The sequence below is a fragment of the Saccopteryx leptura genome, chromosome X, assembly GCF_036850995.1.
Source record: "Saccopteryx leptura isolate mSacLep1 chromosome X, mSacLep1_pri_phased_curated, whole genome shotgun sequence".
Taxonomy (NCBI): Eukaryota; Metazoa; Chordata; class Mammalia; order Chiroptera; family Emballonuridae; genus Saccopteryx; species Saccopteryx leptura.
The window spans coordinates 95,732,914-95,743,600 of record NC_089516.1 but is presented as its reverse complement, the minus strand read 5'-3'; the positions used below and the strand labels follow the sequence as shown (position 1 = coordinate 95,743,600).

General features: G+C 41.0%; 1 protein-coding gene across 1 annotated transcript; it reads right to left on the bottom strand.

Moving 5' to 3' along the window:
• Window positions 1–7,836: 7,836 nt before the first annotated feature.
• LOC136386429 (ubiquitin-conjugating enzyme E2 D2-like) lies at window positions 7,837–8,292 on the bottom strand. The gene has a single exon (XM_066357852.1). It carries the CDS (start codon window positions 8,290–8,292, stop codon window positions 7,837–7,839), a length of 456 nt encoding a protein of 151 aa, XP_066213949.1.
• Window positions 8,293–10,687: the final 2,395 nt, after the last annotated feature.

Below are 10,687 nucleotides of genomic sequence, written 5' to 3'. Positions count from 1 at the left end.
TTGTTCCTATATTAGGCACATAGATATTTATAATAGTTATATCTTCCTATTGGATTGCTCCCTTTATCATCATGTAGTGACCTTCTTTATTCCTTACTATACCCTTTGTTTTAAAGTCTATTTTGTCAGATATAAGTATTGCTACCCCAGCTTTTTTTCATTTCTATTAGCATGAAATATTTTTTCCATCCCTTCATTTTAGTCTGTGTGTCTCTTTTGTTTTGAGGTGGGTCTCTTGTAGACACCATATGTACAGATTTTGTTTTCTAATCCATGCAGCTACCTTATGTCTTTTGATTGGAGCATTTAATTTATTTACATTTAAGGTTATTGTGGATACATAGTTGTTATTGCCATTTTATTCTTCAACTCTATATTCTTCTTTTTCTAGACTTCTTTCCCTTTGTTCTGTTTACAACAGACTCCTTAACATTTCCTTTTTTTTCTTTCTTAACATTTCTTAAAACATTGGTTTGGTTGTAATAGATTCTTTGAGTATTTTTTTTTGGGGGGGGGTCTGGGAAACTTTTTATTTCTCTGTCAATTTTAAATGATAGCCATGCTGGATAAAAAGTCTTGGTTGTAAGCTCTTGTTTTGCATTATTTTGAATATTTCTTGCCATTCCCTTCTGGTCTCTAGTGTTTCTGTTGAGAAGTCAGATGTCATCCTTATGGAGGCTCCTCTGTAGGTAATTAACTGCTTTTCTCTTAAATCTTTTAGTATTCTTTCTTTATTTCTTAATTTTGGTATTTTAGTTATGATGTGTCTTGTTGTAGGCCTCCTTGGATTTCTCTTTAAAGGGACTCTTTGTGCTTCTTGAACTTGTGTGACTTTTTCCTTCATCAATTTAGAGAAGTTTTCAGCTATCATTTCTTCAATCAGATTCTTTATCCCTTGTTCTTTCTCTTCTCCTTCAGGAACCTATGATGCAGATTTTGTTTTCTTCATGTTGTTACAGAGCTCTCTTTGAGTTTCCTCAGACTTTTTGAGCTTCTTTTTTTTTTTTTTTTTGCTGCTCTGCTTCCATGCTTTCATTTATCTTGTCCTCTAATTGCTGATTTGATCCTCTGCTTCATTCAGCCTACTTTTATTTCCTTCTAGTGTAGTCTTCATTTCTGATATTATATTTGTCATTTCTGACTGGTTCTTTTTTGTAATTTCAATGTCCTTTTTGATGCTTGCTATCTATTTAGTTGCTCATTATGTCCATCAATTTGTGCTCTAAGATCTTTGAGCATCCTAATAATCATTATGTTAAACTCTGCATTTGGTAATTTGGTTATTTCTATCTCATTCAGTTCTTTTTCTCAGGATTTCTCTTGTTGATTCATTTGGATTGCATTTCTCTGTCTTTCCATTTTGTTTGTGTATAGACTCCTCCTTTTGGTGTGTTGTTGGTGTAGCTAACTGAGTCTAGTGTTGGTGTTGTCTGCCTCCAATTTCCAGTTGTGTTGTTTTAGATCTTCTTGGGTTAGCATCATCTGTTGTTTGTAATCCTCTGTGGGTTACTTGTCTTCTGTCACTGTTCTTTTTTTTATTTGTGTTGGGATTTTCTATGTCTTAGCTGGGTCAGGTGTGAGAAGCTCTTCCTTAAGATACCACTCCAAGAAGGATTGTTAGGTCCTGAAATGATGCTCTCCATATCTGGCTGCTGGATTTTCCCTCCCTGGACCTCCCTGGGTGGAGTCTAGTGCAGATTAGTGCAGATCACTGCCTATTACTGGCCCTTATCAACCTTTTTGGAGCTACAGGAGATCCAGATCCTGTGGCTGTCTCTGCTGGGACCACTGTAAATATCAGCTGCACTTTTAGGCTACTTTTATCTACTCTTGACCTGGGGGAAGTTCATTTAAAAGTTCAAATTCCTCTGTGATCCACTTTCTGCCACCTCTTATTGCTGGTTACTCATTGGGCTCACTACTGTAATTCAGAGATTAGGTATGGTATTGAATGTGGCTTACCCCTTAGCCTCAGGTGTCATTCTATCCAGACTTTTTAAAATTTAATTTAATTTTATTTTTTTCTTCTTTTTCAGCCCTCAGAAGGGTATGGCCACAGAAGTTCAGTGGGTGTGGCCTCTGTGTTCCTGATGTGTATTTTGTCCACTGGCCCACCATCACCATTCCCACTGCCTCCAGTGTTTAGGCTCAAGCGTTGCTGGCCCCAGCCCACTGTCAAGGCCACCATGGCTTCTGCCACTGAGGGTGGGCTTGTGTTTGTGTGCTCGGGCTGTATCTGCAGCTGCCCTGGCCTCCACTGCCCCAGGTGGGCTTGTGCATGCACTTGTTCTGTCCCAGCCCCAGCTGCCATGGTCGTGGCAGCCTTCGCCACCATGGCCACCCAGGTCTCTGGTGAGTACTCAGCAGCATATGGGGGCAGTTTAGCTCAGATCTCAGCACTCACTACCTGTGTCCCTGACTTGCTCCCTGCTTCTAAGTGCCTCTTTGCTATGACTAGAGCAGGATAACCTATGGTGGGTGGGATAATTTCTTCCCTTTGCTTGTGTTGCTGCTCCCAAGAAAAATGGTCACTGTAGATTTGAGGAGTGTCTCAGCCCAGGGTTTAGGGTGGCTGTCACTCAAAGTGTCTCTCCCTGTGCCTCCTAGATTACACTCTCCTCTGGCAACTCCAGTCCTCTAAGCACTCCCCACTCCCAGAGCCCCGGGTAAGTGGCTGTGAATGAGGTTTTCTGTGTGGTCTCTTTAAGATGGAGACGGGGTCTGAGAGTTCTCTTTCTCACAAACAGTATCCCAGCTCTTTTATATTGTAAATACTGTCTGTACGCCTCTTCTAGGCTCTGAGGCTCTAGGCTCAGGCTCTGGTCCTGGGGCTGAGGACCCACAACTCTCTGGGAAACCCAGCCTGCTGCAAGAGTCGCTCCCGGGCACTGCTAGCTCCTGGGAGTGGGGCAGCCCATTCCTTGTCTCCACCCTTCCTACCAGTTTCAGTGTGGTTTCTTCTGTGATCCTTGGTTACAGAATCCTCGTACTTTAGTCCAAAGTTGGTTTTTCAAGATGACTGTTCTTAAAATTAAGTTGTAATCCACTTTGGTTTTGGGAAGTAGGAGTTGAAACGTCTGCCTACTCCATTGCCATCTTGCTGCCCACCTCATGCTTGTTTCTTTCTGCAAGCTATTGTAAATTATTATTTGGGTTGAAGTTTGTGAAGAAAATCTGGCCTCATACAGACATGAAGTTAGAAAAAGAAGGACCATGCAGAGAGCCTACAAAGTCCCAAGGACCTGAGACTCCTGGGACCTCCTTTGACAAGTGTTGCATCAAATATCTCTTTCTCATGTCACCGCCCAACTGGCCATGAAACCAGTATCCTGATCTTATGAAAGCAATATTTGAAAAATCTTCCCTGTATGTCCTGTCTTCTGCATCTTTATAAACACTCCTTTCATTCAGACCCTAATCCTCTCTCATGTGGAGTCTCAAAATACCTTCTCACCTGGTCTCTGTATTTAACAGATCCTTGCATTCCAATTTTTATTCTGTCATCAGAATGGTTTTTCTAACATTCAAAACTGACAATGTGGCCTCCCACCCCTCCAGTTCAAATGATTAAATGGCTCTTTCTCACTTATACAATGAAGTCTAACCTTGTCTTTAACATGGTGAATCAGACCACCCAAGATTAGGGCTATACCTACCTCTCCAATAATTCATAGTGTAGTCATACAGAATGCGAATGAAAAGCCAAAATATACTTTCACATTGTTTTGTAACTTTGTGTGTGTTCCTTTCATCCATAAATGCTCTTCTTGTTCCTTATCTACTTAATGAAATCTTTTCCATTCCTCAAGTGTTAGTTCAGGTACCTAATACCACTGACCCTTCTCATCTTCATGCCAGATATGGGTAGTTTTTAAATACAAATGGAGAAAACATGTATTAACACTTCATAAAATGCTTATTAAATAAACTGTGCTCAATTAACATTTGATTTTCTTACTATAGTGGGGAAATCTCTGTTTCCTTTGGTCCCTTACTATAAGCACACACCTGCTTTTTTTCTCTGTCTCAGGTGTTCATCTTTACTTTTCTATTCTAAACTTTAAGGATCCAATGAGATGAGATGTGAAAACAAAAGGAGCAGCAGGTAGTAGCAATCTGTCTCCAAGGCATGCTTTTTCTGAGTTTTCAGTCACTTGACAGCAATTCCACCTTGGCTGACTTCTTTTCCTGTTGCATTTCTAAGGAGCCAAAGTAGAACTACTTAGGCTTTCTCCTGTCACTCCTTCTATCTGACACCCTTCGTGTCTCACTGTCCTCAGCTGTAATAATTGTATTCTCAAAATCACCCCTACTCACTCTGTAAAATTTTCCTGCACAAAGTCAAGCGTGCATGTGCGCACACACACACACATTTGTGAATCTTTAATTACAGAGTTATCTCAGGTAAACTTAGGGAATGGAGAGGAAGGGCTAATAATATATTTTATAAATGTTGTTTTTACCTGTATTTTTTTTGAAAGAGACAGAAAGAAAGTCAGAGAGAGCAACATATAGGGATAGGCAGTCAGAAGCATTGATTTTTCGTTGTGGCACCTTAATTGTTCATTGATTGCTTTCTCACATATGCCTTGACCAGGGGGCTACAGCAGAGTGAGTGATACCTTGCTCAAGCCAGCGACCAAGGGGTCATGTCTCTGACCCCACACCCAAGCCAGCAACCTCAAGGTTTCGAACCTGGGTCCTCGGTGTCCCAATTTGATGCTCTATCCACTTCACTACCACATGGTCAGGCTGTTCTCTATTTTTAAATATGAAAGCTTTTATTTATTTTTTACTTTTTTCTTTTTTAACAGGATAAAATCAAAGTTTAATGCATGCATTTGAGGAATTCATATAGACATAATTTCATGTAATTTCCAAAGAAAGTGAAGCAACATTGGGTATATGAGACATTTTCGGACAAAAAGTAAAAGGGGATTTCAGAAGTGGGAATGGATAATTTATATTTTGCATTGAACACTTTTTAAAATTAGTTTCATAAATGCTCAGTTCTCCTTCAGTAAGTTTGTTGCTCTTATCTATGCACCATTTCATGAATTCTCAAATCAGTTTAATTTACAGATTCTCATAGTCCTTGCCTTTTGTCCAGCAATCCTAGAAATATTAGAATTACAGATTTTCCCAGACAAACCATCTTACTGGCAGCCCAGAACAAGGTTATCTGAAAAAAAAAAGTATAATGAAGACAAATAACTAAGACAACTTCCATTATTGAATATATATTCAGTGGTACAGCTTATGTGTTTTTCATACATGATATTTTTAAAATGCGCCAGTGTTATAGATGATATTCTCATTTAGTACTTGAAGGAACCAAAGTTCCTCCATAGAGATTAATAAATTTGTTTAAGGTCACAATTAGTTCCTTGTGGAGCCTGGGTTAAAGTCAAGGTTTTTGCTTCAAACACTCATAATTCTGCCACATTGCCATTGATCATAAAATAATCAAATCATTAGTGGGGGAAAAAAGAAAAGAAAATATATTTGCATATTACCAAATACTCAGTTCCCTGCATAATAGCTAAAATATCTCATCATAATCTTTTAGGACTCTCCTACTGTCTTTACTCTACATTCTGCTGTTTTCAGTCTCTTCTCAGTCCTGGTAATTCCTGTTGTATACTCTCCCACCTCTGGTACATCATCAGCTACATTATTGACCCCTGAATTACACTAAAATGAAACATACATATGTTCTACCTTAGTTCCATTGTTATGATATAGTAGTCATTGACCCTACTTGGCTATATTAATGTAATCAATTTAAATAATATTTTAACTTAAATTAAATTAAAATTGAACACAATAAAAACCCACTTGCCTGGTCATACACCACTAGATCTGTTGGCTAGTGGCTATCATCCTGGAGAGCACAGACATAGAGCATCTCTATGTGGAAGCACTGCTCAAATGCATAGGTAAAAGGAAATTTCATATTTAGGGGCTTAGTACCTTTAGAGTAGAAATAAAAATTTTCTATTTACAGACTTATTTTGATAAATAATTTAAAAAGATTAAATCACTGATGTTTTTATGTTTTTCCTTATGACTATAATCTCTTCAATCCCTTAAAAATATAAATTATAATGAGTTTTTAAAGGTAGGAGTAATCTGTTTATTACACTGATTAGTCATTCTTGAATATACAAATTCTAAAGAGAAAATTGGATTATTTTTTATTACACAAAAGTATTTTCATGAAATTAATTTTCATTTACAAGCAAATAGAGCCAAACAGTTAGGGTGCAGTTCTGTACATCTTGTGACAGCATGTGTCTTGGACTATCAGTTTCAGTAATATTTATATAAGAAACAACCTTGGAAGAGAGAGTAGTGGACAGATTAGTTTCCTGAACAGTTTAATATAGATAATATCTTTGGAGAAAAGTTGCTCAGTTTTGCTAGAATTCTCCTTTCAAAGATTGAGAAGATCCTGTGCTTGTGGTCACTCAGCTGTGACACAGACCCACTGTGTGCAGGAACCACAAGGTCTGCTCCACGTCTCACCTGTGGATCTGGTCTTGGGGGCCAGAGGAGCTGGGATCAATGAAGGTCATGTTGCCTGCTGGGCTGTGACTAATAAAGCTGTGTCTCTAACCCAGGAGTCTGTGTCAGTCAGTCAGCCTCCGTGAAACTGACTGGCTCACATGTGGGCTTGAACGTTGGCTGAGGTCTCAGACCACACAGAGCTCTTGAGACAATAAGACAAATTAGAGCTAATAGGTGTGGATACCAAAAGGGGTTCTACAGAAAATAACTGCACTGGAAGATCTGATCATAAATTCTTAAGTGGGCAGGTCATGGTGGATTATCATACCCAGGCATATAAATTTCAGTAAAAGATTTATGTTTGTCTTCACCAAGCCCTTTACATTGCTTTTGTGCATCTAGTTTAACACACCTTTGAAGTTTGGGTACCCACCCTTAAGGGAGCCCATAACGTTGCTAACTATCCTGTAATTTACTACCCACCTTACATTCTCCCACCTTCTTGTAATTTTACTTATGGTCCCCCTATAATTTAAAATACGTAAAAGAAGCTGCCAATTGCCATACTGAGAAGCATTTTTTTTTCCAGTCTGTTGAGATCTTGTTTCCATGTGTACCCCCTGTTTGGCTCAAATAAATTTTTATAAAAATTCTCTACAGGTTGAATGTTCTTATTGAGATGTAGTAGGTTCTGAGAAGTGAGGTACATTGCAGAGTGTGGGAGAGAGGCAGAGTGGACAAAAGGTGGAGGTTGAAGCTGCAGAACATGCAAAAGTCTGGGAACAAAATCTATTGTTTTAATTTATAAGAACTGCTAATTTACTCAATTTTTGTCCATTTAAATATGGAACTCAAAGTAGATTAATATTAATCTTGGTCAAAAACAAAATAAAACACCTGGAGAAACAGGTTCTTCAGAATAAAATCGATACCCAATCACCTTTGTAATCTTCATCTAGTATTTTTCTCACCATTGTCAGTTCTAAAGGACTCCTCATTAAACATTATCCCACTGATTGTTGGGTGGGACTGTTCTCCTCATCCTAAGGACGCCACCCCTTATTTTAGCTTCCCCAGTCCTAAATCAGTAAAGACAGCTTTTAGTAACATGTAGGTTAAAAGTTGTCTGTTCACACTCACCCCTCCCCCAACTACACCCCACCCCCAAGATTCCCCCCTCCCCTCCACACACACCCTGGTGTGGAAGGTGTACACTGGGTGCCCAGAAAGATGAGGAAACATCACTTCATTGACAGCAGTAAAAAGAAAACCAATTAAACTGTCAACTCTTTTATTAAGGAGACAGTATTATCATTTACTTTTATATCAAATGGCGTACTTCTCAGTATACGCTCGAGCTAATAATTCGTATTTGGCCCTATCCTTTAAGTAGATTTTCATTATTGCTGGGACCAACATATTTTGCATAACAGGTTCACACAACATGGAGCAGATTGTCTGTAGTAATTTGGCAACTGTAACTATTGGTGACCAGTCCAAAGTAAGCAGATTCATACAAATAGTCCCTTGTCTATCAATATTTGGGTGGTAAATTTTGGTGGCAAATTGAATCTGGGGTGGTTTAAAGGGGTAATCGTATGGAAAAACCATCTTTAAGGTAAAGATTCCTCCTTCGTAAGGGCTGTCGTTCGGCCCTATTATAATTGCTTGCCACTCGAACATGTTATCTGCAATTGGCCCTGCAGAGCAACCCACTGGGGGATTCTGAGAAATATGAAGGAACTCATTTTTCAGGCGTTTTAGGGCCATAGAGTGCTCCATAGGGCCGATCCGTGTCCAGAAGCTTCCCTGTAGAGAGAAGGAGGGGGAGATTGTGGGGAAGGGGGAGCAACAACCCGCCAAGAGGGTGGATGAGCGGGCTGAAGCTGGGCCATGTAGAGGGGATGATGGGGGGCAGGGATGGTGGCAGAGAGGAGGTTGAGGGAGGAGAGGGTGGGAACTGGCCCAGACTGACGGGCTACTGGACCCCTGTGGCCCGCCCCACCACTGGATCCACCACCATTGTTAGTGGCTCCACCGCTGTTGCCTCTGCTGTGTCTGCCGCTGCGGCTGCCGCCCCCTCCCAGCTCTCCTTACCTGGAGACTGCCGCTCAGACACTGAGCCACCGAGATCCCGAGCTGTCTCTAAGTGCTGCACCAACTGACAGGATCACGCCTTCCCAGGTAACCTGTCTCTGCCACTGGCCCCTTCTCTGTACATTTGGTTGCCTGGCAACAGTAGGAGATTCTTTCTGTGACAACACAGGGTCCATGATAATGACATCACCAAGTCAGCAGAAGGAGTGGGGGAGAGCTTAGAAAGGAGGCCTGAAGTGAGAGGGGGTGGAGGAAAGAAGGAACCATGGAGGAGAATAGAAGAGTGTTCATGGTGCAAGGGACCATAGTGGGAAATGGAGGGTGATGGAGAGAGGGAGTGACCATGGAGACAAATGTGATGGGTAGAATTAAAGAAGCCCCATGGAGAGAAATGGAAGGGGCTAAAGGGTCAGAGAGACCAAAGTAGGGATGGGGGAGTGGAGGTAGGAGAAACTATGGAGGAAAGCAGAGGGATTGAAATTCAGGTGGGACCATGGAGGGGAATGGAGCACAGCTCACAGCTGGGGAAAGACCATAGAGAGAAATGGAGGGTGGTATAGGGCAGGAAGGACCATAGAGACTAATGAAGGGGGTGAAATTCAAGCGGAACCACAGAGGGGAATGGAAAGGGGTTGAGATAAAAAGAGACCAAAGAGAGGAATGGAAGGGGGAGAAGAGTGAGAGGGACCATAGAAAGGATGTGGGAGTGGAGGGTGGGAGAAAACATGGAAGAAAGTAGAAAGGGTGGAAGGTGGGAAGGACCATGGAGGGGAATGGTGGGTGGTAGATGGCAGAAGGGACCATGGAGACAAATGGGGGGGATAGAATTCAGGAGCTACCATGGAAAGGAATGGAAGGGGATGGAGGGTGAGAGGGACTATAGAGGAGATAGGGTGTTGAGGGTGGGGGAAACCATGGAGGAAAGTAGAAGGGGTGGAAGGTGGGAGGAATCATGGAGGACAGTGGAGGAAAGTAAAAGGCAGGAAAGCCATGATGGGGAATGGAAAGAAGTTGAGGTCAGGAGAGACCTTGGAGAAGAATGGACGAGTGTGGAGGGTGAGAGGGACCTTGGAGAGGAATCCAGTGTAGCAGGGAGGTGGAGGGCAGGAGGACCACGGAGGGCAGTGGATGGGGTTAGAAGGCCAGGAGGACCATAGAAAAGAATAGAGGGGGTAAAGGGCAGGATAGTGGGAAAAGGGTAAAAAGAAATGTGGTGGGAGGTGAGAAGGAACCAAGGCTGTCTGGCTTACTCAGTGCTTGGGCTGTGGCCTAGCAAGTTTGGTCACAGGCACTACCCACTGCTGAGACTTATCTGAATATGTAAGAGTAGTTCAGTGAATTCCCTCCACCCGCACTCACCCAGATTCACCTGTCATTAACATTTTATCCTTCTGGCTTTGTACTGATTACTCTACCTATCACTGTGGCTTTTGCGCTTCAAGTCTCTTTCTGTGGATACCGATACACCTGAGAGTAAACTACCTACAACATGGCTTTTCCTTCCAAGATACTTCCATGTGTGATTCCTAAGAGAGACTGTTCTCTGACATAATCAATTTAAGTAAATTTAACATTGATACCACACTTTTATAGTAACTTTTAATAACACTTTGATAAACTTACCTTTTATAAAGAATTAAAGCTTTCAAAGATCCAATCTTGAGCTACAACCAATTCAATTTTTCAGTAACTGGCAGAAAAAAAATAGGAGGAAGGAAGGAACAAAAACCAGTAATCTACCCAACATGTCTAAGCAGTGTGATTATCTTCCTTTATAAAAGCAATCATTTAGGGGAAGCAGTGGTTTCAATAACAATCATAACTGTAGAGCCATGTCTTTCATTCATGAGGATTTCTACTGAAGATACTTACACACATTAAACCTTCTTCACTTGCTTGTATATGTGGAATGTAAAGCTAAATAAGTACCATCAAAAGAAATTGGGCTGTAATCCACAAAAATCTTTGTCTTGAAATAAGCAGTAATCTAATAAGGCCTTCTTAAATTTTGGTAACAAATGGCATTAGATGTGGTAGGCCACAGTTTCATATTTGAGGTTCTGGACATTCTTCAATAATG

What these genes read in the sequence shown, in the direction of transcription:
- LOC136386429 (XM_066357852.1), bottom strand. Translation starts at nt 8,292, where the DNA reads ATGGAGCACTCTATGGCCCTAAAACGCCTGAAAAATGAGTTCCTTCAT.